Below are 27,786 nucleotides of genomic sequence, written 5' to 3'. Positions count from 1 at the left end.
TGTGACATAAAGAAAAGGTCGATCTGAATTCTTTCTTATAAAGACAGAGAGTTGCTCTGGCGCCATGTGGGGATATGCTATCCTTCCTCCGCTGAATTGTCTTAGCGTCTTTGTCTTAATCAATTGATCATATTTGCCTATTCCTGGACTGTATGTTCCGTTCCACTGATCTGAAAGTCTACCTTTTTCACCAATACCAAACTGCCTTGATTCCTGTAGGTGTATAAGTCTCTTTTTTGTTCTAAGTCTTTGGCATTTCCATATGAATTTTAGAGTCAGCTTGTGAATGTCTACCAATAAAAAAAAAATCCTGCTGGAATTTTTTATCGGGATTGTGTTGAATCTATAGATCAATAAGGTTACCATTTAACAACATGGACTGTTTCAATCCACGGACGTGGTCTGTATCTCCATTTATTTCCATTTCCTCTAACTTCCCTCAGCAAGGGTCTGTGGTTTTCAGCAGAGAGGTCTTGAACAGCATTTGTCAGCCGTATTGCTGAGTATCTTGTGTAGGCTTTTGGGGGGTTTCTCTGCTACTGTAAGTGGAATTTTTTATTTATTACATTTTTTCAGTTATCTGCTGCTAGTCTTTTAGTATACAATTAATTTCCTGGCATTAACCTTTTATACTGCAATCTTGCAACACGTACTAGTTCTAACGGTTGTTTTGTAAACTCCATGGGATTTTCATGTACACAGTCATATCCTCTGCACGCAGACACAGTTTTACTTTTTTTTCAGTCTTCATGCAGTTTAGTTTTTTCCTCCCCTTGTAGAGGCTACAGCCTCCGGTGCAGTAGGGAGTGGAAGTGGTGGAGGCAAACATCCCACCTTACCCGGGTGGCAGGGGAAACGCTCAGTCTCCCACCACTGGGTGTGATGTTAGCTGTAGAATTGTGGGTAGGTGCCCTTGATCAGTTTGAGGAGGTTCCCTTCTAGCCCTGGTTTGCTGACCATTTTTTTCATGAATGAGTGTTGGATTTTTGTCAAATGCCTTTTCTGCATTTATTCCTGTAGGGGTTTTTCGTGGGCACCTCTGGCTATTTTCTTAGGATCAATATGTAGAAATGAAAAATACAGGGTCAAAGTGTAGAAATGTTTTTAAGCCTTTGTGGCCTGTTTATAGCTGTTTAGAGACATTTGACCCACCTTTGCAAAACTGTTTCCCCAAACCCATGCCTACACTACATTGTATAATTTTTTGATTATGGACAATTTTGGATCTAGACCTCTCCTCAAATGGTATCTTGTTTTCATCTTCATTTATTACTCTGGACATGAGCTTTTTATTGGTTATTTGTATTTATTCCCAGTGGACTGTTTTCTTGTTCTGTCACTTTTCTGTTGGGCATCGTTTTTGTTTTTCTAATTCTTAAAAAATTTTTTTATTAAGGTATTATTGATATACGCTCTTATGAAGGTTTCACATGAAAAAACAATGTGGCTACTACATTTACCCATATTATCAAGTCCCCACCCACACCCCAATCCAGTCACTGTCCATCAGTGCAGCAAGATGCCACAGATCCACTATGTCCCTTCTCTGTGCTACACTGTTCTCCCCGTGACCCCCCACACCATGTGCACTGAACATAATGCCCCTCAGTCCCCTTGTCCCTCCCTCCCCACCCGCCCTCCCACCCCCTCCCCTTTGGTAACCACTAGTCCCTTCTTGGAGTCTCTGAGTCTCCTGCATTTTGTTCCTTCAGTTTTGCTTTGTTGTTATGCTCCACAAATGAGGGAAATCACTTGGCATTTGTCTTTCTCCGCCTGGCTTATTTCACTGAGTATAATGTCCTCCAGCTCCATCCATGTTGTTGCCAATAGTAGGATTTGTTTCTTCTTATGACTGAATAGTATTCCATTGTGTATATGTACCACATCTTCTTTATCCATTCATCTACTGATGGACACTTAGGCTGCTTCCATGTCTTGGCTATTGTAAAAAGTGCTGCAATATGTCTTTTTGAATCTGAGAACTTGTATTCTTTGGGTAAATTCCAAGGAGTGGGATTCCCAGGTCAAATGGTATTTCTATTTTTAGTTTTTTGAGGAACCTCCATACTGCTTTCCGCAATGGTTGAACTAGCTTACATTCCCACCAGCAGTGTAGGAGGGTTCCCCTGTCACTGCATCTTTGCCAGCATTTGTTGTTCTTAGTCTTTTCGATGCTGGCCATCCTTACCGGTGTGAGGTGATATCTCATTGTGGTTTTAACTTGCATTTCTCTGATGACTAGCGATGTGGAGCATCTTTCCATGTGTCTGTTGGCCGTCTGAATTTTTTCTTTGGAGAACTGTCTCTTCATATCCTCTTGGGCATCGTTTTTTTCTTTTCAATTTGCACGATTTCTTACGTATTAAAGGTATCACGCCTTGTCAGTCTATTTGTTCCGGTTTGTTCTTTGGCTTCTCCTTTTGTTGTGTTTTGTTTTAATAGATGTTATTTTTTAAAGCAGCTGTAGGTTCACAGCAAAATCGAGAAGAAGGTGTCCATACACACCTGCCCCTGCCCAGCCTCCCCCACTGTCAGCAGCCCACTGGATGGGGCACTTGTCTCAGCCGATAAGCCTGGGACAGGCCGTCATCTCACAGAGTCCACCGTCTACATCAGGGTTCACTTCGTCCTTGGTGTTGCGTGTTCTGCGGGTCTGGGCAAGCGTGTGGTGATGTGGACCTGTTACTATAGTTTCATAGAGTAGTTCAGTGCCCCCAAGTCCTCAGTGCCTCCTATTCACCCTTCCCTCCCCTCACCTGCTGAAAACTACTGATCTTTTCACGGTCTCCATAGCTCTGCCTTTTCCAGAAAGTCATCGAGTCGGAATCCTACCATCAGTAGCCTTCTCGGACTGGCATATTTTACTTAGCAATATGATTTAAGGTTCCTCCATGTCTTCTCATGGCTTGATGGCTCATTCCTTTTGAGTGCTGGATAATATTCCACTGTTTGGATGGACCACAGATTATTTACCCATCACGTATTGAAAGTCATCTTGACTGCTTCCAAGTTCTGGAAATGACAAAGGCCCCAAAAGGTGGTGTGATTTCCAGGCCCTTCCCCAGCCCTTCCCACACCGCTCCCAGCGCACAGCACCCTCCAAAGCCCGCGCACCTTCCCAACACACTGCGCCTGCTGCTCGCCCGCCACATGCGGCGGGCCAGGCTTTCTGGAGACCAGGTGCAGGATGGAGACTCACTCTGGCAGAAGACCAGAAGACCCCTGCTCCCTGCTGTGGCCAGGAAGACAGGTCCCCTGCAGGGGAAGGAGCCCCAGAGAGAGGGCCCCTCCCAACCTTCCCGAGGCAGCGCGCCTCCAGGCAGAAGTCTGCTTAAACCCTTTCATGACTCCTTAGGGGAAACCATTTGCATTAATTAATTGATTGATTGATTAATTCAAGACACTATACTCAGACGACAGCTGGGGTTCCACTGACTTATTGGTCATCTTACTCAAAAGAGTCAAGATGAAGCAAATTTAGAAGTTTGGATATTTTTTAAATGTTAAAATCTGGCCCCAATGTCTCTTTGACCTTAAGAACTACAACTCAGTAATCTTGGAGGTTTCCTCGCCCCCACTCAAGCTTTTCTGCAAGCGGGCACTTCCCATTTGTATCAGTCATCTATTGCCGTGTAACAAAGGCCCCGGTTAGTAACTTAAAATAACAACCTTTCATTTGAGCACTGTCGCTCCTGTCAGGCTGGGCTAAGTCAGGATGTTCCGCAGGGCACCTGGGGGCTGACCAGAGTGGGGGTGCTGAAACGGTCTCTGTCCACGCAGCCTGGGGGCTCTGGTGCTGACCAGCAGCTGGGCCGCCCTCCTCGTGGTCTGCGGCATCCGTCCCTACGCTTGCTCGCGTGGAGGCAGGGGTGCACCCAGGGAGCAGGTTCAGGAGCTGCCAGGCTTCCCGAGGCCAGGCTCTGGAACTCACAGAATGAATGTCACTGACACCACACCTTACCGGCCAGTGTAACTGCCCAGATTCGGGGTGGGGGTGGGGGCACAGATCCCTCTTGATGGGGTCAGTGCCAGAGAACTCGAGGCCGTTCTTAATCTCCGACTCTGTGCCTGCCGTGGCCTAGGTTACTGGGCGGACAGAGGACTCACTTGCTATGTTTTGCTGTGAGAATGCCGGCTTTTCTGTTTTTCGTTTCTGTTTCTACATTTTGGAAAGTTCAGAGAAGAACAAAAACTAAGAAATGCTACATTTCTTAGGGTGTCACATCTTCCACCTCTACTGATGAAACAGTCTTGACATACAGATGTTGGGAGTTATTGCCCACATAAGCCATCCTTTTAATTTTAATGCAGCGCACATAATAATTTTATGAGCAAACCAAATTATATGTAGTGTATTTGAATATTCTTAAAACTAAATTTCTCAACATGTATAAAAAAGGTTTTTTTTTAACTGTACACACTTCAATTTTTCTGATATTTTATTTCCTTACAATTTTTTCCTCTATGACCTCAAAATTCCCAGACATTTTCCATCGTCATCCCAGGCATGGGCATTAAATGGCTTCATGTTCTGCACCAGGTCTGGGCTGGGAGCTGGGGATGTAGAAGCGACCGAGCTATTAACGCCATCCCATGGCAGCCAGCCTTGAGGGGGGCACAGACGTCACCCGAGGTGACCTGGATGACCAAAGGGCCATCTGCTAGGCCCTGCATGATGGACAGCCAAGACTTCTATCAACTTTGCTCCATTTTGAACCCATGGAACCCCAGCTGTAGGTCCGAGCATAGTGTCTTGAATTAATTAATCAATCAATTAATTAATGCAAATGGTTTCCCCTAAGGAGTCATGAAAGGGTTTAAGCAGACTTCTGCCTGGAGGCATGCTGCCTCGGGAAGGTGGGGAGGCGCCCTCTCACTGGGGCTCCTTGCTGGTTTGAGATGGCTCCTTCCCCTGCAGGGGACCCATCCTCCTGGTCACAGGGGGAAGCAGGGGTCTTCTGCCCACCACTCTGCCAGAGTGAGTCTCCATCCTGGACCTGGTCTCTGGGAAGCTTGGCCCGCTGCATGTGCAAGCAGGAGGCGCGGCATGTTGGGAAGGTGTGCGGGCTTTGGAGGGTGCGCTGTGTGCTGGGAGAGGTGTGGGGGGAGGGCCTGGAAATCACGCTGCCCTTTAGGGGTCGTGCTCCAGCTGGGCTTGGAGATAGCCCCGGAAGGGCCCTCCGGCCAGGGAAGCACGCTGAGCACAAGTTCTCCTGCCGCAGCCCCTTGTTCAGTAAGCGGATCCTGAAGTGCTGCGTAAAGTGGCGAGGTGGTGCCTTCTGCAGACCCGTGGCCACCTCGTTTTGCCAGCACTGATGGTGCAGGGAGGCCCCGCTGGAGTCCCCTTGGAAGATGGCGACTCCCTCAGCCTTTTTGGGTCTGAGTTCGCTGGGTGGCCACAGTGCTTCAGCGGGTCTGCACCTTCCCACCTGGCTGTTTGCTCATGGAGAGCTGGGCTCAGCGCACCTCCATGAACAGGGAGAGAGGTCAGGTGCGCGTCCCAAACCCCAGGCCCAGAGTCGTTTCAGAGGCGGCAAAGGTTCTGAAAAGGCCAGTCTTTCACTTTGAGGAAGAGTCATGAGGGGTTGTGCCGGGGCTAGCAGAGTGCCTCGTTTAGAGCCTGGCGCCCATTTGGGCGAGAGTCCCTGGGATGGGTCACCTCCGATGCTCTTCTATTTGGAGCTGAGCGGGAGAGCAGGACGAGGTGAAGCCTGTGCATGTGCACAGGGCGGGGTTGGGGCCTGGAACTGATGCTCGCCTTTGATTATTCTAACAGGCATTTGCTAGATGTTACTATTAAATCAGGAGATTGTTACGGCTGAATCCAGGTAATAAAATATTTTGCAACTGAGGTTCTAAACAAATTCATGAAAAAAAATTTTAAAGCAGAATAAATGGGGTTGTATTGCTGAACTTTGCACTCAGAGGCAGTAAAATACGCTGGTGAGGACTTGGCCACAAAGTTTGGGTCCAAATCCTAGCTCTATCACCTGCTAGCTGTGTGCCCCTGGGCAAGTTACTTAACCTCTCAAGGCCTCAGTTCCTCTTCTGTACAATGGGGACAATGACATGACTTATTTCACAGGATCCTACATAATAAACACAGGAGAAGTGGTTCACCTTGGCCAGGTCCACACTGAATGGACCTATTAGCAACTATTAGCGTTAATAACCCAGATGTTTCCTTACTGAACCATAAATGAAGCCAATATCCTTTCAGGTAAACAGTGAACAAGTTTGAACCCAACAAAAGCCCCATGCTGTCCAAGATGGTCACAAAACAGATTCTCCTGGTAAACCCGGAGGTCAGGGTGCTCTGCGCGGATCTCTCTCCGCAGCCCGTCCTCCACACAAAACCCTGTGCTCGCCTCACTCTACAGGTGTGGAAACAACGGCTCAGGGAGGCTTGGTGACCCGCCAGGGTCCCACAGCGAGGGTGCCTCAGTGTGACCTCGGCTATCGTTAGGGTGACTGACCGCCTCCTTAGAAGTAGAATGTCATTTGGTCAGGAAAATGCTTTCCCGTCCACATGAAAATGTAGCTAGGCCTGACCTGTAGCAGGATGGATAGATTGATTCGCTCATTCTCGGGTGCCTGGAGAGCCTTGGCATGCGTGCGTGTTTGGGCGTGTCTGTAGCGTGTGTGTTTAAGCCTGGCATGGCATAAGGGTGGGATGGCTCCCCACGCCCTCTCTGCCCTCCTCCTCGGCTGGCTCACCTCACCTGCTCCACCAGCTCCCCCTCCAGCGCCGACGCCCACCTGTGCTTTCCGGACAACCACGGCCTCCTGCAGGCCCCGCGCTGGGATGAGCCGCAGCGGGCCTGTGCCCTGGAGCAGATCTGCGGCGTGTTCCGCGTGGACCTGGGCCACATGCGCTCTCTTCGCCTTTTCTTCAGGTGAGGGCCGACCACTGGGGGCTTCCTGGAGGTTGGCCTGGCGCCATGTCCCCACAGTGGGGTGTTGGGGTCCGGGGCCCTGGCAGGTTCGGCCGACACCCACGTTCCTAAATGTTTGCTTCCCGCCATCATAACCTGAGCCGCATGGTTTTCCACGCAGCTGCTCACAGGCACTGGGGGATGGTGGCTGTCAAACTTCTGTCTGCCCTCAGGGTGGTGGGAGCCGGCTGTGGCCGGGGGCTCTCACGTGGGCGGAGGTGCCAGGTGGGCCGCACAGAGCAGTGCCGCTCACCCGCCCGCCCGCTGTTCACTGGGGCTGGGCTTTCTGTGGGGAAGCACCCTTTCTTCGGTGAGGGTGGACCATCCCTGTCAGGGTCCTGCCTAAGAGCCACAGCAGAGCTCTCCTCCTGAAAGGCGGCCCTGCCCGGCCAGCAGGCCGCACAACCTCAGAGCAGTGTTAGAGGAGGCGGGAGTGTCACTGGAGGGGGCCCCAGACCCAGAGCCACATCCAGCCTTTTATGGAAGGGCAGCCTGGGTTGGGCTGGTGGCCCTGTGACAGGCAGCGGGTTTCCCTGAGGATTCTCCCAGCATGCCGTCATGCTACAGAGGAAGCCCACCGAGGAGGGTCCGTTAGTTCCCGAGTGGCCAGGGGCCGACAGCCCGCCGCTGACACCGGGCTAGCTGGGGAACATGAGAACCCAGGGCTGAGGTTTCTCTGGGCCTGGCTGTCTCTGGACAGCAGTCAGTCCTCCTCTCCCGGGTGCTGGGGCTTGGGAAGCTAGTAATGTCAGGGAAAGTCTCGGACAGTCCCCCCCAAGTCTGGGGAACTGGAGGGTTTGTGAGCGGGCTTCACCCGGATTCGGAATCTGATTCCACCTACTGGCATCTGCCCCAGGTCTCCCCAAGCAAAGGACTGCATGGCTTGGCAGGCGGGGTGCGGACAGAAGGCAGGTCTCCCAGAGCAAGGGTGGACAGACCCCCTCCCACCAGCAGCCAAACTCCACAGGGACTTCCTGTTTCCTGCCTCTGATTATACTTGGAAATAAAAACCTGTGTTTACAGTCAGCCCGTCTTTTCTCTCCCCCCATGGCCGCTCAGCGACGAGGCCTGCACCAGCGGTCAGCTCGTTGTCGCCAGCCGCGAGAGCCAGTACAAGGTCTTCCACTTTCACCGGGGCGGCCTGGACAAGCTGTCGGACGTGTTTCAGAAGTGGCAGTATTGTGCCGAGACACACCTCAAAGACCAGGTAGCCAGGGGGCGGACGGGCGCTGCCCAGGGGTCGACAGACCCGGCCTGGGAGACCTCTGGCTGCTGAGGCCCCCCTCCTTCTGTCGGGGCCAGGACCTCCCGGCACAGAGGCCTCGCAGGGTGTGGCCCCTGGTGGCTTGCCAATGTCCGTGGTCGCTGGACAGCTGACGGAGCAGCAACTTTGGATTTGAAACATGTGCCCAGGGCTTCTTGTAAAGTCAGTGCTCTGCACTTGAAAAATCATGTTTTGACAAGGCTTCCTGCCATATTTTGCTCAATCTACATACAAATGTAATAAGAGCTCTTTAATTATCTGTTCAAGACACCCTATGTGCCTATTAGAAACGGCTGACTTTAAAATTCCCTTCCTTCCCACAGAGCCTCCTGCTGGCTTCCCTTATTACAGTAGGCATGGTCTTTTTCCCCCGTACATTGAACAACCTTTGATTTTTGAATTAAATGTCAGCTGCAGCTCTGCCCTGGATTCGTGACTGCCCGTGGAGACAGCCTGACAGGCGGGCTTCCCGCTCGCAGAACAGGGATCCCTTTGTTTGTGGCCAATCACATGTAATTTATTGCAGGCCCTCCCGGCAGAGGGAAGTTGGGCCATTTGAGGCATTAATTCCATTTTTGCAGCCAGGGTCGGAGGGAGAGTCGGGGGGCGGCCGCCAGGGGCCCGGCGGCCGGTGGGAGTGGGCCAGTGAGTCCAGCAACCGGGAAACCAGTGCTGAGATGAAGGTATTTTCATTTTAATTGGGTCTAATTACACTTGCCATTTAGGGGTTTGTATGCGGGGGAGAGCACGTCCCCTCCTTTCAGGACAGAAGGAGGCTTTTCTGTCCTCGGAAGAGTGCTGGGCTCCGGAGCTGAGCACCCCAGGCACCGAGCAGCCTGGTTTGCTCCTGTCCAGCAGGTTGCCGATGAAAAGACCTGCATGCAATTCTCCATCCGACGGCCCAAACTGCCCTCGTCCGAGATGCACCCCGAGGAGAGCATGTACCGAAGGCTGGACGTCTCCTCCTGGCTGCAGCACCTGAACCAGCTGGGCCAGGTGGAGGAGGAGTACAAGCTGCGCAAGGTGAGCCCCCCCAGCCTCCTGGGCCCCGGCCTGTGCTGGGAGCCGTGCAAACACGCCGATAAAGCAATCGGAGCCCCTGCGTGGAGAGAGAAACCTCCAGAGGGAGCGGGTTCCGGGGTCCCGCGTCAGCCTGCATGGAAGAGCCGTGGGGAAATGCAGCGCCCCCAGAACGGGGATTAGGCCGTGATGTGAGGACAACACGCTGATCTGAGCGCCACACCAGGGAGGGCATTGACATTGAAATGCGCCTGGCTTGTGTCCTGCATGGGAATGGGGGGCCGGCACTTTCCCCTTCCAAACAAGTGCAAATTGCTGCCCTCTGAATCAAGGCATCAGTTGTCAGGAGGCACAGCAAAGCCCCCCCCCCCCAGACACAAATCCCTGGGGACTTGGGGTACTTTGAGTGGCCCTGTTCTGGCCCCTCCCCAACTTTTGCTGCTTCCTGCAGGCCATTTTCTTCGGCGGCATTGATGTGTCAATCCGGGGGGAGGTCTGGCCCTTCCTGCTGCGATATTACAGCCACGAGTCCACGTCGGCGGAGCGGGAGGCTCTGCGGGCCCAGAAGCGAAAGGAGTACGCAGAGATCCAGCGGAAAAGGTGACCGCCGCCCCGCCGCCCCACCGCCCCGCCGCCCTGCGGGGACGTGTCAGCTGCAAAGCCGATTCGAGATGCCATCCAGCACTGACGATGTGACCCGTGACCCAGAGTCTCTGAAACGGGCGATCAGGCGGGAGAGTGCCGTCACTACCCGGGGCGCCCGGCTTGGGCAGCCCCGGGACAGCTTTCAGAGCTCTCCCGGCGTGGCCAGGTGCCGACAGCCCGCCACTGACGCCGCGGTGGCAGCAGGGCCCGCGGAGCCTGGTGCCGAGGTCTCTCTGGGCCTGGCTGGCCCTGGGCTGCCGTCAGCCCTCCTCTCCCAGGTGCTGGGTCTTGGGAGGCATTAATGTGGGGAAAGCCTTGCACGGCTCCCCCAGTTCTGAGTCTGCCAGCTGCAGCAGTCCCTGTTGGGGAGCGGGGGTGGTGGGGACGGCCCCCCGGAGCATGTGCTCTGCTTCGTGCCAGGCTCTCCATGACCCCTGAAGAGCACAGAGCCTTCTGGCGAAATGTGCAGTTCACTGTGGACAAAGACGTGGTTCGGACAGATCGGAGCAACCAGTTTTTCCGAGGCGAAGACAATCCTAACGTGGAGAGCATGAGGTACCCTCCTCCCTCCCAGCACAACTGCTCCCCTCCCTGTTCCTGCCACTCTGGAGGTCACCTCGTCCCCCGGGCCGCAGGTGGCCCTCTGGAAAGTGGAAGAGCAGGAGCTTGTGCAGGTCGAGTGTCAGGGGTCTTGCAGGTTCATGCAATCAGCACCTGGGAGCGGGGGGTTGTCAGCTACTTCGGGCAATGTCGGTCGGCCCCTTATGCCATAGCGTCCCAGGGCAGCCCTCCTGAGGGTGCCAGCCAAGGCCGTGACCCCTGGGCTTCCACCAAGCCTGTCCTTGCTTGACTCACAGCAACGGTGGACAACCCTCCCCTGAATATTTCCACCTCCCAGTGGGTGGTCCTCCGGGTGATACGGCCGCATGGAGCCCCAGGCTGGCATCTCTGACATTCTGCTGACGCCTGGCAAACAATTACACAAAATTAGCAGCCCATAAAAATGTCCCTGCCAGTCCGCCCTTTGTCACGGGCAGTCGACCGTTAAGAAAATCAGACCCGCATTCCTCCTTGCCCTGCTCTGGGCCCTGGTGAATGGCTGACTGGAGGCCACTCAGCTCCCCAAGGCTCTCAGCACAGCCCCCAGCGCTGCCTCCTTCCTTGGAGATGCAGGCAAAGGGGGGCTTCTCCCACCTGGGGTGCTGCTCACCCCACCAAGAGGGCACTAAGGTGGGCTGTGCCGTGGCCACTGTCTGCTGACCTCCCTGCTCTCTGCACCGTGTCGCCAGGAGGATCTTGCTGAACTACGCTGTGTACAACCCGGCCATCGGCTACTCCCAGGGCATGTCGGACCTGGTGGCTCCCATCCTGGCCGAGGTCCTGGACGAATCAGACACCTTCTGGTGCTTTGTGGGTTTGATGCAGAACACAATCTTTGTCAGCTCTCCTCGGGACGAGGACATGGAGAAGCAGCTGGTGAGGCTCCGGATAGGTGTGGGAGGGCATGGGAGAGGGCAGGCTGCATGTGGCATGCCTGTTGTGGGTCAGCAGGCAGCAGAAAAGCCAGGCAGGCGTTGCTGATGGGGCCTGGGGGCCTCTGGGGAAGGGCCAACTCTCCCAGGAGGGCCGCATGCTGCTCCCAGGTCCCAGGATGCATGCTGCCATCTCCATCCCACACTCCCTGCAGGCTGGGCTGGGCAGGGCCCTCCCCTGGTGGCCTCCCTGTGTGGGCTCCTTGGCTGGGTGAGGAGGGGGAGGCCCCATCATACACAGCCCTGTGCTTCACGAAATGGATCCCCGGGTACATCTCAGCTACACCCTGCAAGGGCCCAACACCTTTGGGGCTCCTGGAGCCCCCCTGAGCCCCCTGGGCAGCTGCCACACCCCAGCCCGAGGGCAGCAGGCACCCCTCCCTTCACGACCTTCCCTCACCTACTCTGCCCAGCGGTGCTGAGCATGGGGGTGGGAGCCGGCGGAGCTGGGGAGGCAGCCAGGGTGCTCCTGTTCCTGCTGCGTGCTCCACACACTGATGAGGGACGTGGCCTTGGTACCCAGTCCGGGAGGGCCTTGGCCTGGGAGCTGGCAGTGCCTGGAGAGGCTGCTGGATGCAGGGAACGGGGGTGCCTGCGGGCAGAGATGGGAAGTAAGGCAGGCAAATCTAGTGACCCTGCGCGGCCTGGTCTTGTTGGGCCATACATGTCCCACGCGTTAGGGTAGAGCTGAGTGCCAGGGACATGGACTCACTGCAGACGGGAACACAGCGTGCTGAGGGCTGGAGGACAGGGGAGCTGGGCGTGGGGAGGTGTGGTTTAGAAGGTGAGGGGCATCTGGGCAGGGGGTCGGCCGCCCTCACGGACCTGACCCTGCAGTGGGCCACAGTGGGGAGAAACTGGCCAGAGGGGAAGAATCAGTTCCTCCAGGGCTCCACGCTGCCCCCACGGGGGGTCTCCTGCAGGAACAATGGGCCACTTGTGTGGGGAGGGCCCTGAGTCACGGGGCCCCTGCCCCAGGATCCCCCGCCCCCAGCCCGCCCCCACTGCAGCCCCCCAGAGCGGCTGAGCCCAGCCTACCCCTGCTCTGCATCAGGCCTGTGATGCCAGGTTTCCACAGTACCAGGGGAGGCAATCACAGGGCCTGGCGCTGTTTGCCCTGATGGGCTCACACGGCCCACAGCCTCGTGACTTGCTGGCCACTGGAGATGGACCTTCCTATGGCTCTGGTAAAGTCAGCAGTCCGATCTGGGTGCTGCCAAAAATAGCCTTGACCTGGTCCCACGTCACTGGGTGGTGACCTTCCGTGCAGGAATTGAGTGTCCAGGGGCTCGGAAACGCCCCCCTCTGCTCTAGATTGGCTCTGGAAGGTGGTAGACCTTGGTGATTGGGCAGGGGTTTCCATGGGTGATCCGCTTGTCTTCCCAGGAGGAGGGGGCATCCCCGTGGTGGCTGAGGCCTGGGGTGTCTTCCCGGCCCCCAGCCTCCCCACCCCCAGCAGCGCACTGGGTATGCTGTGCCTTGCCCTGGGCCAGGCCACCGGGACAGGCTACACTCTGGGACCCACTAGCAAAAACGGGTGTGAGTCAGATCCCAGCAGCAGGATAGGATGTGCAGGGGGCAGGCCGAGGTCTGGGGCGTGGCACGCGTCCCTTTCAGGGGTGGCGCAGCCGGAGGAAGGGCCCCCTGGGGGCGGGCTTCCTGGGCCGGGCAGGCAGGCCTGCGCGAGGCTGCAGCTGACGCCCGGCCTCGCTCCCAGCTGTCCCTGCGGGAACTGCTGCGGCTCACGCACCCGCGCTTCTACGAGCACCTGGTCTCGCTGGGTGAGGATGGCCTTCAGATGCTCTTCTGCCACCGCTGGCTCCTGCTGTGCTTCAAGCGGGAGTTCCCGGAGGCCGAGGCGCTACGGATCTGGGAGGCCTGCTGGGCCCACTACCAGGTGAGCCAGGGGGGACCCGAGGGGCAGAGCCCCAGCCACAGGTCAGCCCTCACGGGGGACTGCCGGCTCGTCTCACATGGCTGGCTGAGACCGGCAACTCACCTCCCAAGGAACTGAAATCGACGCAGATTGCCCCTGACTGCGCTCCTTACCACGGTCCTGGGCTGGGCTCTCTCGTGTCACAGCCAATCAGCATGAAAGAGACTGCGGGCCAGTCGGCCCGCTGCAGCCTAGGCCGCGGCCCACAGGCTGGAGCCAGCGCCCACCTGCCCTCCGGCTCGGCCTGCTTCCCCGCCAGCCCCTCTGGAGAACCCAGGACCAGCGGCCGCCTCCCAGCGACGTCCATTCCCACTCTGCAGCCACCGTTATCAGCAACTCCTGCCAGAGCTCAGCACGGCCCTGTCACATGGCTTTAACACCCAGATCAGAGACAGGCTGGCGATGTTAAAGGATAGGCAAGTCCCTTTGAATCATCAGCCTGTAAAAACAGTAGTGTTGACGCATCCGGGAGGGGCCAGGACCCTTTCTGCCAGGGTGGCTGCGTTCTCGCCGTGGCAGCCCAGCAGCTCCTTAGACAAACCCTGCCGAGGTGGGGCCCCCACCTGCCTGCAGAAATGTGCGTCAGCATTTGCCACCCTGACGTCACAGGAGGAGCGTGTCAGGGCTGCCCACAGCTGTCTCTGCTCTCTGGCCTTGCCCACCCCACCCCCCCATGGCCCCCAGTCTGGCTGTGGGGCTCACCTGGGCTGGTGTGCCCGACGGGTCCATCCAGAGTGAATAGTCCGCATTAAGCAAGGGACGCACCGGCACGGATGCTCCCAAACGCGGGCTCACGCTAAGAACCAAAGTCACGTCTGCTCTTGGCTGGGCATCGTGTGTTCCTCCTGCAGCCAATCCAACATCCTCATCACATCACGTTCAGGCTGGCATTACGAGTGGACGCTGAGCGTCACCTGACAGGAGAGCCATTCTCATGATGGTGGTGATCCCTGTGCCCTATCCATGCCCCAGTTTAATAAAATCTAGTAAAAATTGCAAGAGAGGCCCTTTTTGCACACCTCTGCTGGCTGTCATTTTGCTCGAAGCCCATAAATCAAGTTTACTCCTTTCAGACTGTGGCCCCTTCATCAAATTAGTAGCACAGGATGGGGCAGGGGCAGGATGGCAGGGGGCAGGCCAGATCCCCAGGAGTGAGCGCTAGGGGAGGGGCTGCCCATCTGAAGTGGCCCCTGAGAGAGAAAGGCTATGTTCTCTCCGTTTACTACCAGGGGCCACACTAGCTGAAATGAGCCCTCTTTTGCCCAGGCCACTCCAGGACTGTGCCTTTTCCTCCCCACGTTACTCTTTAGAGAAGCTGGATGTCCACCTTCCGGAATTCTCCACTGTTTTCCCACCACAGCCAGAGTACCAGCAGCTGCAAAAGGACCATTCAGAGCCCGAGCAAGAGCGTTTGGGACTAGACGGAGGAAGGGGCAGGGTGGTCCTGGGCCCAGCAGCCTGGGAGATGGTTGCCCAGAGCAGGTGGGCGTGGAGCACCTGCTGACCGTGACCTCGGCCCGCACTGGGCTCCGCCTGGCCTGGTCGGGGAACTTCGACATCAGGAAACTGAACTTGACTTCCAGGGCTCCTTGTCCTTCCTCCGTCCCCGGGAGCGAGTGTGAACCAAAGGCAGCACGTTCTCAAAATATCCGGGCAGGACGGCACCCGGCATGCACCCAGCTCAGGGCCAAGTGCCGGCTTCCTGCTGCCTGCCTCGCGTTGCTGGGCGGTAGTGTGAGGCGGCCTCCATGCAGGGCGGCCGGCCTCAGCAGGCTCCGAAAAGACCCTACGGACAGCAGGTTGTGCTGGCCGCTGCACGGAGAGCATCGGGAAGCCACCGTGCTCCTCTGTGCTAGGACCCTCTTCCCAATTTCTTAGTTACAAACCCAAGAGCCTTCTCTGGGGCTCCGTTGGGACGTTCGTCCTGTTGCCCAGAAGGCACTCGCTGCAGGTGGCTGCCAGCGGCCCCGTGTTGCTGGCACGATTCACGACCCAGTGAGTGTGTTCTGACCATGAGGGCTTCTCAACACCTTGGTGAATAAGACTGAGCCCAGGCTGGCTTTCAGAGGAAGCGGGTCCTTTGCCCTCCGTGATGGAGAGAGCACCCAGGGGGCTCCCACAAGAGCACAGCAGCCCATGGGCGGCCAGCACCCGCATCACCCTCTTTGCATGTCACAGCGGTCTTTGGGCATTGGCCATTTTGCATATGGGGAACCTGAGGACGGAAAAAGGCTGCAGGCTTGCCCAGGCTGCAGGGACCCAGACAGTGTCAGCTTCACCCCTGCACTCGGCCTCCCCTGCAGGAGGGCCTTCTCTGAACCCACTCTCCACCCCCCAGACAGATTACTTCCACCTTTTCATCTGTGTGGCCATCGTGGCCATCTATGGGGATGACGTCATTGAGCAGCAGCTGGCCACCGATCAGATGCTCCTGCACTTTGGGACCCTGGCCATGCACATGAACGGGGAGCTGGTTCTCAGGAAGGTGAGCACCCCCACATGCGGCCCACCCTCCCCACCTAGGAGCTCTGCCCCCATGCACACCAGGGCCCTGTGGGCCCATCTCCGGGGCCCCTTGGCTGTCTGGCCCTGACCTGAGAACCACGTAGAGTGAACAGGTTGCTGGGTTAATAGACAGGTTGCCCACCTTTGGGCACCTCACTCAGCCTAGAGCCAGGAACACTGAGAAGAAGGCCAGGGGAGAGGGTGGCCGCTTCTCATCCAAGGTTAATGGAAGAAAGGGGGACCATGAGCTTGGCCGCTCCCCCACTTCCCAGACTCCTGCTGCAGATGCTGCTGGTCACGACTCTCCAGGGGCCTTCCAGGGGCCGCAGGAGGGCCTGGGGGTCAGCGGCCACGTGGGCGGGAGTGGGCACAGCCCTGCACCAGATGGTGCAGACTGACCCTGCGGGGGCTGGAAGGTGGTGGGGCAGGCAGAGCAGAGTGTCACGGGGCTGAGTCCGGGCGTGCGAGGCAGGGGTGGGGGTGCCTGCCAGTTAGGAGGGGCCTAGTGCAGCTGTGGGCAGCCCTGTTCCCCTCCTGGGGAAGGCCGTTCGGGGAGCCTTCTGGAGCCACGTGAGCGCTGCCCCGAGAACCGGGTGGGCCCCGCCATGCTGGCGCTGAGTGGGGGCCGCAGGCGGAGCCCGGGGCCGGGGTCTGGCGCCCAGCGAGCCCGCAGGAGCTGGCTCCCTCTCCGCGGGCGCCCCACCGCCGTCCCCTCTCTCCACAGGCCAGGAGTCTGCTGTACCAGTTCCGTCTCTTGCCCCGGATCCCCTGCAGCCTGCACGACCTGTGTAAGCTGTGCGGGACTGGCATGTGGGACAGCGGCTACATGCCCGCTGTGGAGTGCACTGGGCAGCACCCGGGCTCAGAGAGCTGCCCCTTCGGGGGCGCAGTGGAGACGCCTTCACCCAAGTTCCCCAGGGACGGCAAGAAGGGCCCAAAGGCACCTCGGGAAGGCTTTGGTTTCCGCAGATAGGCTGGGCTTCCTGTGCTAGATGGGCACGGGGGGGACGGCGCCCGGGCCCTGGGCAGGTGGGGTGGGAGGGACAGGCATGGAGGGGACAGGACAGTAGAAACGTAAGGAATGTGCCCTTGGGCGATGTGATGGGAACACCGGATAATCATGACAAAAGCAGAGTGTGGAGGAGATGGAAGTAAGACCTGCCGGCCACCTAGAGAAAAGCCAGCTCCCCGAAACGGAGCAGAATGCACGGCCGCTGCACAGGTGTGCCCCGGGGTCTCTTGCCTCCCTTCGCTGGACCTCCACACTCCGAGGAATTCCTCCGGCATTATTGTCGACCAGCAGCTTTGCCAGGTGGTGGAGGCCAGGGACAGGAGGAGGTCTGGTGCATCCTCCAGCACTGGGGGGTGCCGAGCAGAAGGTGGCGGTCCTGTCCAGGCCCAGACATCTTTGCAAGCCAGACACACCTCCCCACCAGGCCTCATCCTCTGAGTGAAACAAACACACTTCCCACAGTTTTCCAGCCCCAGCTACAAAGTTGATGTGAAGATTTCTGTCCACCAGAAGCCCCATTGATTTCAGGATAGAGAGTGGGGCATCGGGTAGAGAACCGGGGCTTACGTGCCTGGTTTGTGAAGGGACCTGCCAGCCCACGCACCCAAGCCGCAGATGTCGGAGATGTGTTGCATTCCTCACCCTAGCTGGGGAATTTCCACATGAGGGTCTTCAGCATTTCTTAAGGTCAGCCTCACCAAATGCAGTAACCAGCGGGGGCTGGATGCGTGGAGGTGTGTGTGCGTGCATGCAGAGTCCTGGAGGGAGAATTTGCAGTGGCTGAGAGACGGGGCAGTCTCTTAACTGGCCCACCGATACCAAGACACCTGCAAGTGCCAGAAAGAGGCCTGCTTCCTGCAGGGCCTGCAGCCCACGGGGGATGACAGTCTTCACAAGTCAGCTTCTCAGGTGGTCGGACACAAGAGCAATCTCAGAACAGTAGCTCGGGGTCCCTGCTTTCTGCCACAGAAAGACCTGTGACAGCCAGGTCTTCCCACACACTCTCCCTGCTCCAAAGGGTTTTACATCAGTTGCTCCTTCTGGGATTTAGAGATGGATTCACGAGGGCGAGAGCTTGAGGGGGCTCCCAGCCAGCTGGAAAGCACGGAGCCACTGGCAGGGAAAACCAGTCCTCAGACTGCCAGGAGGGAGAAGGGTCCTCCCGGACATCCTTCTGGGGAGACCGATCCCTGGCGTGCTGGGGGTGGTCATGGGAACGTGGCCGACTGAGGCTCAGTCCTGCCCCCAGCTTTTCTCCTGGGCAGAGAGCACTGGGTGGTGGCGCTCTGAAGAGATGTTTATCAACAGGAAGGAGGAAGTTACCAGCGTCCTCCCTCCCCAGCTTCCCTTTTCTGCCTGAGCCTGAGTCCTCCACAGGCAAGGTGGGCACTGCCCAGTTCCTGGTCCCTTTGTCCAAGAGCCCTTTGGGGAGACCATCCGGGAGCCCCATCTGTGCCCAGGTCTTGGGGCCCTGACCGTTATCGTCCAGCAGTGGGGCCCAGGCTGGGTGGAGGTCGCCTTGCCCAGGCGCTGTGCTGAGAGAAGAGGACTACCGTGCTGTGTTGGCCCCAGACTGGCTGTGGAATCGGCTTGAGTTAGCCAGGCCCTGCACCGACCCTCCTCTGCAAACACATCCCCGTGGACAGGAGCATCAGCTCTCCGTTGCCACAGTGATGCCGCACACAGCCCTGAATGGGGCACCTCGGACAGCACGCACTCTTCTCCCACGCCCGTCGGAGGTCAGTGGTTGGCTGGGAGATTCCTCTGGGCTTGGCTGGGCGTGTCCCCATGTCTGGGGTTGGCTGGCCGTGTAGTCCCTGGGGGGTGCTCGCATGCCTGGAGGCTGGACCTGTGCTGTTCTGCGTCTTTCGCATCCCTCCTTCAGGCCAGGCCTGGCAAGGCCAGGGTGAGAAGCAGAAATGGGCAGATGCCCCCCAAGCCTTGGTGGGCACTATTCCTGCCATCAGCCCATCAGCCAAAGCAAGTCACATGGCTGGACTGAGCTGCATGGGGTGGGGAAACCGACCCTGCCCTTAGCAAGAGGATGCTCAGTGACATGGCAGGAGGCTAGGAATTCAGGGAGGGGTGAGGAACTCACTGGTTGGTAGGGTGCCCCACCAACACTAACACCACCTCCACCCCCTCCACCCCCATCACCACCTCCACAATCAGGACTTCTTGGTCTGAGTGACACAGCTTCAGAGCTCTCCTGCCCGGGGCCTGACTTTCCCTGGAGAAGCAGGAGATGGACAAGGAGGCTCCTCCCACCTCTGCAGGGCAGCATTTAACTGCGATACCTTGTGCCTTGGGAGCTGTCCAGGCATCCTCTCTGGAGGGTCCTGGGTGCAAAGCATTCATGCAGAACCTCACGGCTCCCGCAGCTCCCCAAGACCCCATGCCAAGTGCCACCCCTGCCCTTGCTGCTCCCCCCTCACACCCCTGTGGGCTGGTGAGATCTGCACCTCCCTGAGCAGCTAGGATCTCAAGCTGCAGACCTAACTGTGTGTGTTCTGCGAGGAAACGCTGCTCCAGAGGATGGAGAAGACCCGCCCCTGGCATGGCTCCCCTAATCTGGATGCAATTACAGGAAGCCAGCCAAAACCCTGCGGCAGCTGCTGCCCCAGGATTATTCCCAGCCAGCAAAAGGCATTCGGGTGATAATTCAGTCATTAGACTTCTAGCCTTCCCACCTCCAGAATGTGCAAACGCGGGATAATCACCTGCACGGCCGTCCTTGGCGATGCTGCTTATTTAACCCATTTTTTAAAATGACACTTAATGTTATTGGCCAGCGTGCGTGTGTGCGCATACTTACAAGTTTCCCCACCGCTAATGTCTGTGCTGACGGTACACGATGTCGTCAGGACCTCTGGGAGGAAAGGGGGCCTTTGATGCACACGTGCTGGCCTGGAAGGGGCAGCACGGCAGAGGCTCGCCAGCCAGGGAGGGTGCACCCTCCCAGGGAGGATGGGACAGCAGGAGGACGCTGGGCCTGGGAGGGTGGGGGACGCACGAGCTGGTGGGGTTGGAGCCTGGTTAGGTGCAGAGGGGAACAGGGTGCTGTTCAGGAAGGTTCCAGCTCAAGTCTCAGCCAGGAAGACGTGGAGCTCCCAAGCCATGGGAATCGGTGTTCCTGAGCCAGAGAGGGAAGGATGCACGGGGTGGGGAGGGGCTGTGGTGCAGAAAGGGCAGCCTTGCTGGATGCCGTCAGCAAAGAGCCGTGTTGTCCCTGTTGGCTACACGTCAGGCAGGGTGGAGGTTTTACAGTCCAGGACCTTGACTGCGTGTCCTTTGGATTTTCCTGAAGACTGCCCGAAGCCCTGTTGGACAGGATGAAAATGATGGTCCTGAGACGTGGGCTTCCCCCAGGCTCAGGGGCACTTGCTGGCGAGGCCACCCAGCTCCCACCTTTGACCCATAGGCCACGGGTGGGGGCCTCTGCAGCTCTTCCCTTGGTCTTTGTGGGCCTCACCTGAGCTCTCTTGGCTGCTTCTCGTTTAGTAGGAATGACTTGGAGGGGTGGCCGCCGGGGTGGCAGGAGTCCGCTCACGGCTGGGCCCCGCCGCTGCAGAAGCCTCGATCCTCTGACGACCTCCCCTCCCACTGTGGAGTGCCCGAAGGGTGTCCGGGCCGCGGGGCAAAGGGAAGAAGCCTGTTCGGGTTTGCCTGCCCAGCAGAGGCCCCTGGAAGCTGCCCTGCCTGGAGCAGGGAGAAGGAGTTCCCTGGGAAAGCCCACACCCGTGCAGGGGTGTGGCCTGGGCCAAAGGCCGCTGGCAGGACTGGCCGCAGCAGCAAAGGGAGGGGCCCGCAGGTCCGGCCTGGACACGCCCCATCCCCAGAGACCTAGGGACCCAGACCACAGATGGGGGGTGTCCAATTAGCCCCGTGTTTCTAAGCCAGGCTGCAAGGCCCGGGAGTGAAAGCATTCTGTCCCTGTTCGTTCCTGGCTCAGAACTGTCCTAGAACTGGATAGCTCATTTCCTCCATGCCCGGAGAGGCAAGGGCTCACCCGGGGTCAGGAGCCTGGTTCTTGCCTGGCCTCCGACCCTTTCCATCGCCTGGGCTTCCCCTCTCTGAGCCTTGGGTTCCTCCTGTGCAGAATGAGAATGATGATGCCTGCCCACCCTCCTCACAGGACAGCCGAGGGGACTGTGTCCCTGGAAAATCCGGTGAGGTCGGTTTACCAGGCCCCAGGGACCTCACTTGCTACTCAGGGAAGAGACCACTGACTCTGGCCCCAGCAGCCTTGACCAAGAGGTGGCATGCTTTCGGCCAGAGAGTTCACCCCAATTTGGGAGTCAGCAAACCCGCTCCCTTCCACATGCCCACTTTGCTGCGTCCCCAGCCGAGGGGAAGCCTTTCTGTGCCTCTTCTGTAGAATTCACCCATGCACCCCAGTCCTGCCACCGAGAAAATTCCGCCATGTACCATAGCCTCAGCAACCCCAAGGGATGTGTGCCTCTTTGTGTACGTGGGCGTGCAAGGCTCTTCAACGGGTATGGCACTCGAGGTCTTACCCCCTCGGCTGTCCAAACCACCCCAGCTGGGACCCTGCTTCCTGGGTCAGCGTGGAGAGGAGGAGAGGGGCAGGGTGCAAACATCCTGCAGGTGTCTGGCCCTGTACCTGTGTTGAATTTCTAAGTGGGAAGCTTCAAGTTCAAAGAGATCCAGCACATGAGTGTCTCCTCTGGACGGGAGGCCCGGGCTCTGCTGTCTAAGGGAGTGTCCTGGAATGCCCACTGTCACCAAGAGATCACTGATGTCCATGGCAAGCAATTCTTTCTCTTGTTTGCTTTAGTTTTGTAAATAGTCGCCCTCTCTTCAGGCCCTGCCCTAGGCCTGGGACTGGTCCCCATGACGCCTGTGGCCTCAGTAGTGCTTCTGGCTCTCATGGATTCACAGCAAAGGAAATAAAATCATATTGACAACAAATGTAGACTCCGTGGTGCCTCTGGGAGAAGGTCCAGTGGGGTTGGGTAGGTCCAAACGGGGCAGGTTCTGGTGTGGGCATGAAAGACCCCAGGAGCTTCCCGGCTGTCCCGCAGGGGGGGACAGGAAGGGGCTCACCGGAGCTGGGGGCGCCTCAGGCAGTGGACTTTAGGCCCCTCCTCTGGGAAGCCTTGCTCTGAGGCCCATGGGTCCATCCACCACCTGGCCGGGGTACAGGCTTGTTTGTGGCTTGCAGTGGGAGGCCCGGGAGCAAGGGTGGTTTCGTGGCCCCTGGGAGGAGAGTTTGGCACAAGCATTAATGAAATGCCCAGAAAGGGCCCATGCACCCCCAGCAGCTGGGGCCCAGGACCAGCCCCAGTGCCAGGAAACACAGTGTTTTATTGAGACTTAGCTGCTGGGCTCCGATTTCCGGAAAAGCTGGAGTCTTAGACTTGTGAACTTTTCTTAAGGAGGCAGAGAAGGTGAATGTGACTCGTTGGGGTGGAAGTTAGAGGAAGATTGTGGGCATCAACTGCCCTACCAGGCCCTCAGGGGTGGGGCTCGGCTTCCCGGCCTCGGGCAGGGGCAGCCCTGGCACGCAGAGAAGGGCCGGTGAGGTGCGCAGATGTCTCAGCCAAGGCCAGGTATGTGCACAGTGCGCAGACTCTGCAGCCTTGAGCCCCCAGCAGTGCGGACGGCCGGGAGAGCTGCGCGTGCACCCTCCTCCCCTTGCATCAGCAGTGGTGAGTATGGACAGAGCTGGGGCCTGGGGCAGGGAGGTCCCCACCCTCTACGGCGTGGCCGTTGCAGGCGGGGTGAAGAGCAGTAAGCCAGGTGGGGTGTGAGCGGCCCCTCCTCAGGAAGGGACGGTCTTACCCCTGCTGCTCAGCCTCACACAGGGATTAGGCCCCTCACGATCCCCAAGGTGGAACACTGGCCCGCCCCCCCCCCACAAAGGGGCCTTTCAAACCTGCGAGGCATCTGGTTCCCTGGGCGCGGCCCAGCCAGGATGCACCTCGGATGTATTTCTTTGCTCTGCCCTGCTCTCCCCTGGAAAGGCCCAGCCCCGTGGGGTCCTGCAGTCCTGGGGGCCCAACCTGGGAGCAGCTTGTCCAGTATGGTATAGATAGGCATCTGCCAGCTCAGTGTCTACCCTCTGCAGCTCTGTGGGCAGCTCTTGGGGCCTCATTCACTTCAAAGGGGATGGTGTGCATTAGCTGCGCGTCCCCGCGGGGAGGCCTGTGCCTTCCCAGTACTGTGGGGCCGCCCACGGGGTTTCTGCAGCAGGCACACACCCTGCAAGCCCTCCAACCAGCAGAGCCACACCCGGGAGGGGCCGCACAGACGTCCACGCCTGGGACCCATGGGGCAAACCCGGAGTGCCCGTGTCTGAGCAGCCTTTGGCCCCTGTTCATCCCCCCAGGCGTGGTGCTCACTCCAGGGGTGGGGGAGCAAGACACGGCACTTACCTCTGTTCCCACCAAGTTGCATCCAATTCTGAGCCCCGTCTGCTCATTTATCACGAGGGTTGCCCTTCCCTACCCACTCCACTAAGGACTGGCAGTGAGCAGGCAGGCAGGGGTCCCGTGCAAATTGTGCAGGGGGGCTCTCTGCCCCCAACCCATTGTTGCTGCTGAGACACCCTCTGTCCAAACAGAGATGTCCCATGAGGCCTGGCTCTTGTCTTTGGTTGGGACCCTGGAACTGGGCACCCCTGCCTCTCTGCCCCCATCCTGTCCTGGTGAGCAGAGCCCCCAGAGCAGCACCTCCAACCCAGAACTCACAGGAGGCTGGCGCGGACACTCCTGCACGTATCTTCTGGGTAAAGGAGGACCAGGGTTCAACAAGGTCTAGGAAATGCTTGGAAGGAAAACTACAGTGGCGGCCGAGCAAGCGTTGTCTCCATGAGTCACCCGGCTGCACAGGTCCCTCACCATGCAGGGGATGCAAGCCGGCCTCCTGTGGGCACGTGTCTTCAGGACCCGACCGCCTCATGGGGGAGGGTTCAGACCTGCCTGGCCACTTTCGCACCCTCTGCAGACTGGAGGGCACCTGCCGGCGGCCTTAGGGTCACATTCTAATTTTGGTATTGGGACACTCTGGAGATCATCGTTCCTAGATTTACACCCCCCTCCTCTCAGCAGCTCAGGACAGTAACCAGGTCTCCAGGCTCCAGGGCATGTAATGTGTCATTTAAAGTGGTTTGAAAATACGCTGTTTGGTCTCCATACATGATAACACATCTGCCTTGACAGGTCAGACGCTACCAGCTCTGCCATCAGCAATTTGACACTGAACAAAAGAGAGCACTTTATATTTTGAGTCATTAGAGAAAACGACTTCATGGTTTCCTAAATCAGTGTTTAGATGCTGAAATTAGGATGGTGCAACGGGTACAGTGCTACAGGCTAGACGCCACAGCCTTTCAGAAGGCAGAAGCAGGTGCAAAGCCCGTCAACGAGAGGTACATGCACCTCAACAAAATGGGAAGCCTGCACCAAGGACCAGGCACAGAGAGAGGTTTTACTCATAAAGTCAATCAATTCTTGGCCATGAATAACCACAAAAGAAAAAGACACGAAGGGTCCTAGTGGCTACAAGTTAATGATGAGTGAGCACAATGGTCTGGCAGTTTTAAAATCTAACAGTAGAGTATGGCAATGGGTAAGGGCCAGGAAGACCTGGGGTGAGAGGTGGGAGCTTTGGGTCTGTCTCATTGGAGAACCGTGCCCAGTGTCTGTCTGGACACCAGCTACAGGGGGTTTGGTAGAAGATTCAGACAGGGGCACCTAAAATGACTAAAAAGATCTCGAAAGGGTAAAGGATGGCTCCCTGTTCAAAATTAAGACTGAAGGGTAATGATGTTATCAAGGGTTCGTGGACCAATGGGGTGCCGACAAGCCGGTCCCCACTCTTCTCCGGGGGTGAGGGGCAGAACCCAGCAGAGGCGCTAGTGCTCATGTGAGGCACTGCCACGTGGCCAGGCATCGGGGAGCCGCTCTCGAGTCCCCCCATCCGTGGTCCCAGAGGCCCTAGAACTCCGCAGACTCGTGGAGTGGGGAGCAGCCTGGCCTCCCGGGGCTCCTCTGTGCCCCAGGCACATCCATGCCTTGGAGAAACCTGGCTTTTGTATTTGCTCAACTGGAAGCCTGTTCTTTGATGTGGGGCTTCAGTCTCCTTCTATAAAAGGAAATTCAAGTGTCCTTGAAAACCACCCAGCAACCTGGTTCATTGGGCGGGTGGCCGCCGGAATCACCCTGCAGTGACTGTTTCCAGGGAAGTTTCCAGGGATCTGTTCTGCCTACCTCCTGCCCCTACAGGAAAACTAGAAAAAAGTGCCAGTGACTCTCGACCTCCGGGCGGGTGCTCTCTGGGGGAATGCCACCGGCCTGCCCAAATGGCATTTAGTTCCAGGCATGTTCTGCCTTTCTCCAAAGCCTGGCAGCTGCTTGGTTTTCTGTTAAATCCCCAGGTTTTATCCGGTGACTGATTTAGGTGGGAGCTCCCAGTTCCTGGTCTTACTGCTCGACTGGGCCACGTGACCCCCTGAGCCGGGCGGATGAATAAAAGTGAACTTCTAGGGCGTGGAGTCAGCCAGCCTGAAACTGGCCAGGAAGGGCCGGGACTCGGGGAGGCAGCGGTCAGGGTATTTCCAGGGCAGGCGAGCTGCTGGCTCTGCAGGGGGTGACACAGCCCAGCTCTCCCCCATTTTGCCTGCAGTGCGCACCTCGTGGCTTTGGATGGGGGGCCTTCGGGACTGGCGGACCGGCAACGGGGCTCAGGGTCACGCACTAGGAAGAGGCATGCCCCGCCTCGGGTGTTTCTGCAGGTGGCGCGGCAGGGCTGGGAGTCGGGCCCCCTCTCTTCCCACAGTAGCTTCCCCCACCCAGCCTCTGCATCGCCCCTGCACCATGCGGGTAGCAAAAGATTCTGGATTTGAGAGTCTTACCAAAAAGACCACTGCCCTTCCCCTCAACCTTCTGGGCCGAAGTGCAGCTGCCCAGGCAGCCCCAAAGAAGTCCCTGGGTCCCTGAAAGCATGGAAGGCCCCTGGAGTCTGCGATGCAGTTACTGGTTCGCCGAACTGGCCTGGTCTCCCAGGGGCCTGCACAGACCCCGACTCCGCTCCGTGTGAGGAACTGGCCCAGAAGACCAGGGTCTGCTTGCAGAGCGGGCTGCTGGGCCCCCAGAACCTGGTTAATGATGGCTTGGTTTAGAGGGTACACGCCAGCAGATAGTGCCCCATTGATGTTCAGAGTCCTGTGGCTTCCACTCCCGCTGCCACGACGGGTGCCCCAGAGACTGCTGGAGCCCAGACAGCACTGGGATCCTCAGAGGGTGCTCTCCTTTCTAGAAAGTTCCAAAGCTTGGATTGGGCCTGCTTGGCATTCCCCGCCCCTCCCCACTCCTGTTCTCAGCTGTCCTGTTCAATCCAAAACACACCCTTGGCTGTGGGATTCGGCATGGTTGTATTTCTGCAAAGCCTGGGCTGCTCACCAGGAATTGGTCTCCCAGAGGGAGGGAGGCGGGTGGGTGCTCACATCCCTACCCTGGCCCGTGGGCCTTCTGGAGCCCCCCACCCATACAAGGCCTTGGAATTGAGTGACGCTGAGCCGGAGCCCTGTAGGACCAGGGCAGAGGAGGCACATGTGGGCACAGTGGGGCCACAGATCCTCAAAAGTAATCCCCCTCACTAATTCCCATCTTAGCAGGAAGAGGGCCAGCACTGATCAGATCCACCCCGTTTTCTGCAGAAGGGGCTTCGTTGCTGTTTCTTTCGATTTCACACCCAGACCTTTTCTCTGTGTGGGGATCCTGGCCTTCCCCGACCCATCACACGCCCAAGAGCCACCTCGAGCTCCCGTTCCACCCACCTGGTGGGAGGCCACCGAGGGAGAGGGGCATGCAGAACAGGAGGGGGGCTCTGGGGTGGGAATGGAGAAGGGGCATGGCAGGGGAGGGCGACCCCCCGTCCCACCTGGGACCACTAATCTAATCATATCAGGTGTGCTCCAGATAAATATTAATAACCTGGTGACAGAGGGAATTTGGGAGAATCTAATTAAATGGACACTGTGCAAGCTGGCAGCTTTGCCAAGGAATCACTCCTGGTACAACCCAAGGGCTGGGAAAGGAGAACAGGCAGAGCCCCTGGGGGCCCTGAAAGGACGGGGGAACTTCCACCCCACAGCTGCCCTCCTGCTGGGGAGTTCCACTCGCTGACCTCTCCCCGCCTGCCCACACAGGGCAGCAAGGCAGGGTCAGGCCCCGGCTCTAGTGCCCCCCAAGACCCCACCTGCCCTGATCCCATCACCAGGCACCACCCTAGAAACCAGCCTGAGACCAAGGTGCCTTGCCACACACCCCAGGGGCCCAGCACCTCCACTCTGCAGCCCACCAGGGCTGTCTGTCTGTGCCCAGCTGGTGCTCTCTCTACAAAACCTGAACGCCCATGCCATGCCCCCCACGCTCCTCCAGACAGAACAGAAAGGGCACCTCGGGCCTCAGGGCTCCCTGGGGAGTGGGTGGGCCTGTCCGGCACGCCAGGAGACATGACCGCCCTCAGAGGGCCGGCCCTTGCTGGCCAGGAGCTGCCTGGGCTTGCCGTGGATGAGGTCCCCAGGCCAGGCCTGGGTCAGGCCCACTCCGTGGCGCCAGAGCCCGCCAGCTCTGGGGGTCTGTCTGCCTGGTGGGTCCCTTGTGATGGCGACTCACAGGCCCCCAGGGCCCATGTTGTCCTGAAGTCAAGGCCTATTTTAGGTCCCTTGTGTGAGTGAATGATGCTCCTCAGCCTTCCTTGACTTAGTTCGGTCAGGCTGGAGCAGTAGGAGCTGGACGCAGGGCCGCGTGGGCCACACAAGTCGGGCCCTGGGCGCAGCCAAGGCCCCTCCTGGGCTCTTCCATGCAGCAGCCCTGCCCTCACCCTCCGTCCACCTCACCCCGCCCTCCACCCAACAGACAGACGGCCGGTCTGCCAGGGCAGGCTGCTGGCTTCTGGACCTGAACAGC

The 27,786-nt window shown here is 58.1% G+C and overlaps 1 protein-coding gene across 6 annotated transcripts in view; it reads left to right on the top strand.

Annotated features, from left to right (window-relative positions):
* Window positions 1–21,781, top strand: part of TBC1D16 (TBC1 domain family member 16) — a 76,653-nt gene extending 54,872 nt beyond the window's left edge. The window contains exons 4-13 of one of the 6 annotated variants that reach the window (XM_057501773.1): window positions 6,735–6,896; window positions 7,995–8,142; window positions 9,055–9,222; window positions 9,671–9,819; window positions 10,285–10,419; window positions 11,154–11,340; window positions 13,114–13,293; window positions 15,671–15,817; window positions 16,562–18,588; window positions 20,750–21,781. In XM_057501773.1, coding sequence (XP_057357756.1) covers window positions 6,735–6,896; window positions 7,995–8,142; window positions 9,055–9,222; window positions 9,671–9,819; window positions 10,285–10,419; window positions 11,154–11,340; window positions 13,114–13,293; window positions 15,671–15,817; window positions 16,562–16,810 — 1,525 coding nt within the window. In that variant the 3' untranslated portion in view covers window positions 16,811–18,588; window positions 20,750–21,781. Of the gene's footprint in view, window positions 1–6,734; window positions 6,897–7,994; window positions 8,143–9,054; window positions 9,223–9,670; window positions 9,820–10,284; window positions 10,420–11,153; window positions 11,341–13,113; window positions 13,294–13,478; window positions 14,427–15,670; window positions 15,818–16,561; window positions 18,589–19,021 lie in introns of those variants that run through there. The other 5 variants (XM_057501772.1, XM_036910496.2, XM_036910495.2 and 2 more) reach the window with 5 other exon arrangements.
* The last annotated feature ends 6,005 nt before the right edge of the window (window positions 21,782–27,786 follow it).

This window comes from Manis pentadactyla, chromosome 4, assembly GCF_030020395.1.
Source record: "Manis pentadactyla isolate mManPen7 chromosome 4, mManPen7.hap1, whole genome shotgun sequence".
Classification (NCBI taxonomy): domain Eukaryota; kingdom Metazoa; phylum Chordata; class Mammalia; order Pholidota; family Manidae; genus Manis; species Manis pentadactyla.
The sequence above is the reverse complement of the archived record's forward strand: the minus strand, read 5'-3'. Positions and strand labels throughout refer to the sequence as shown.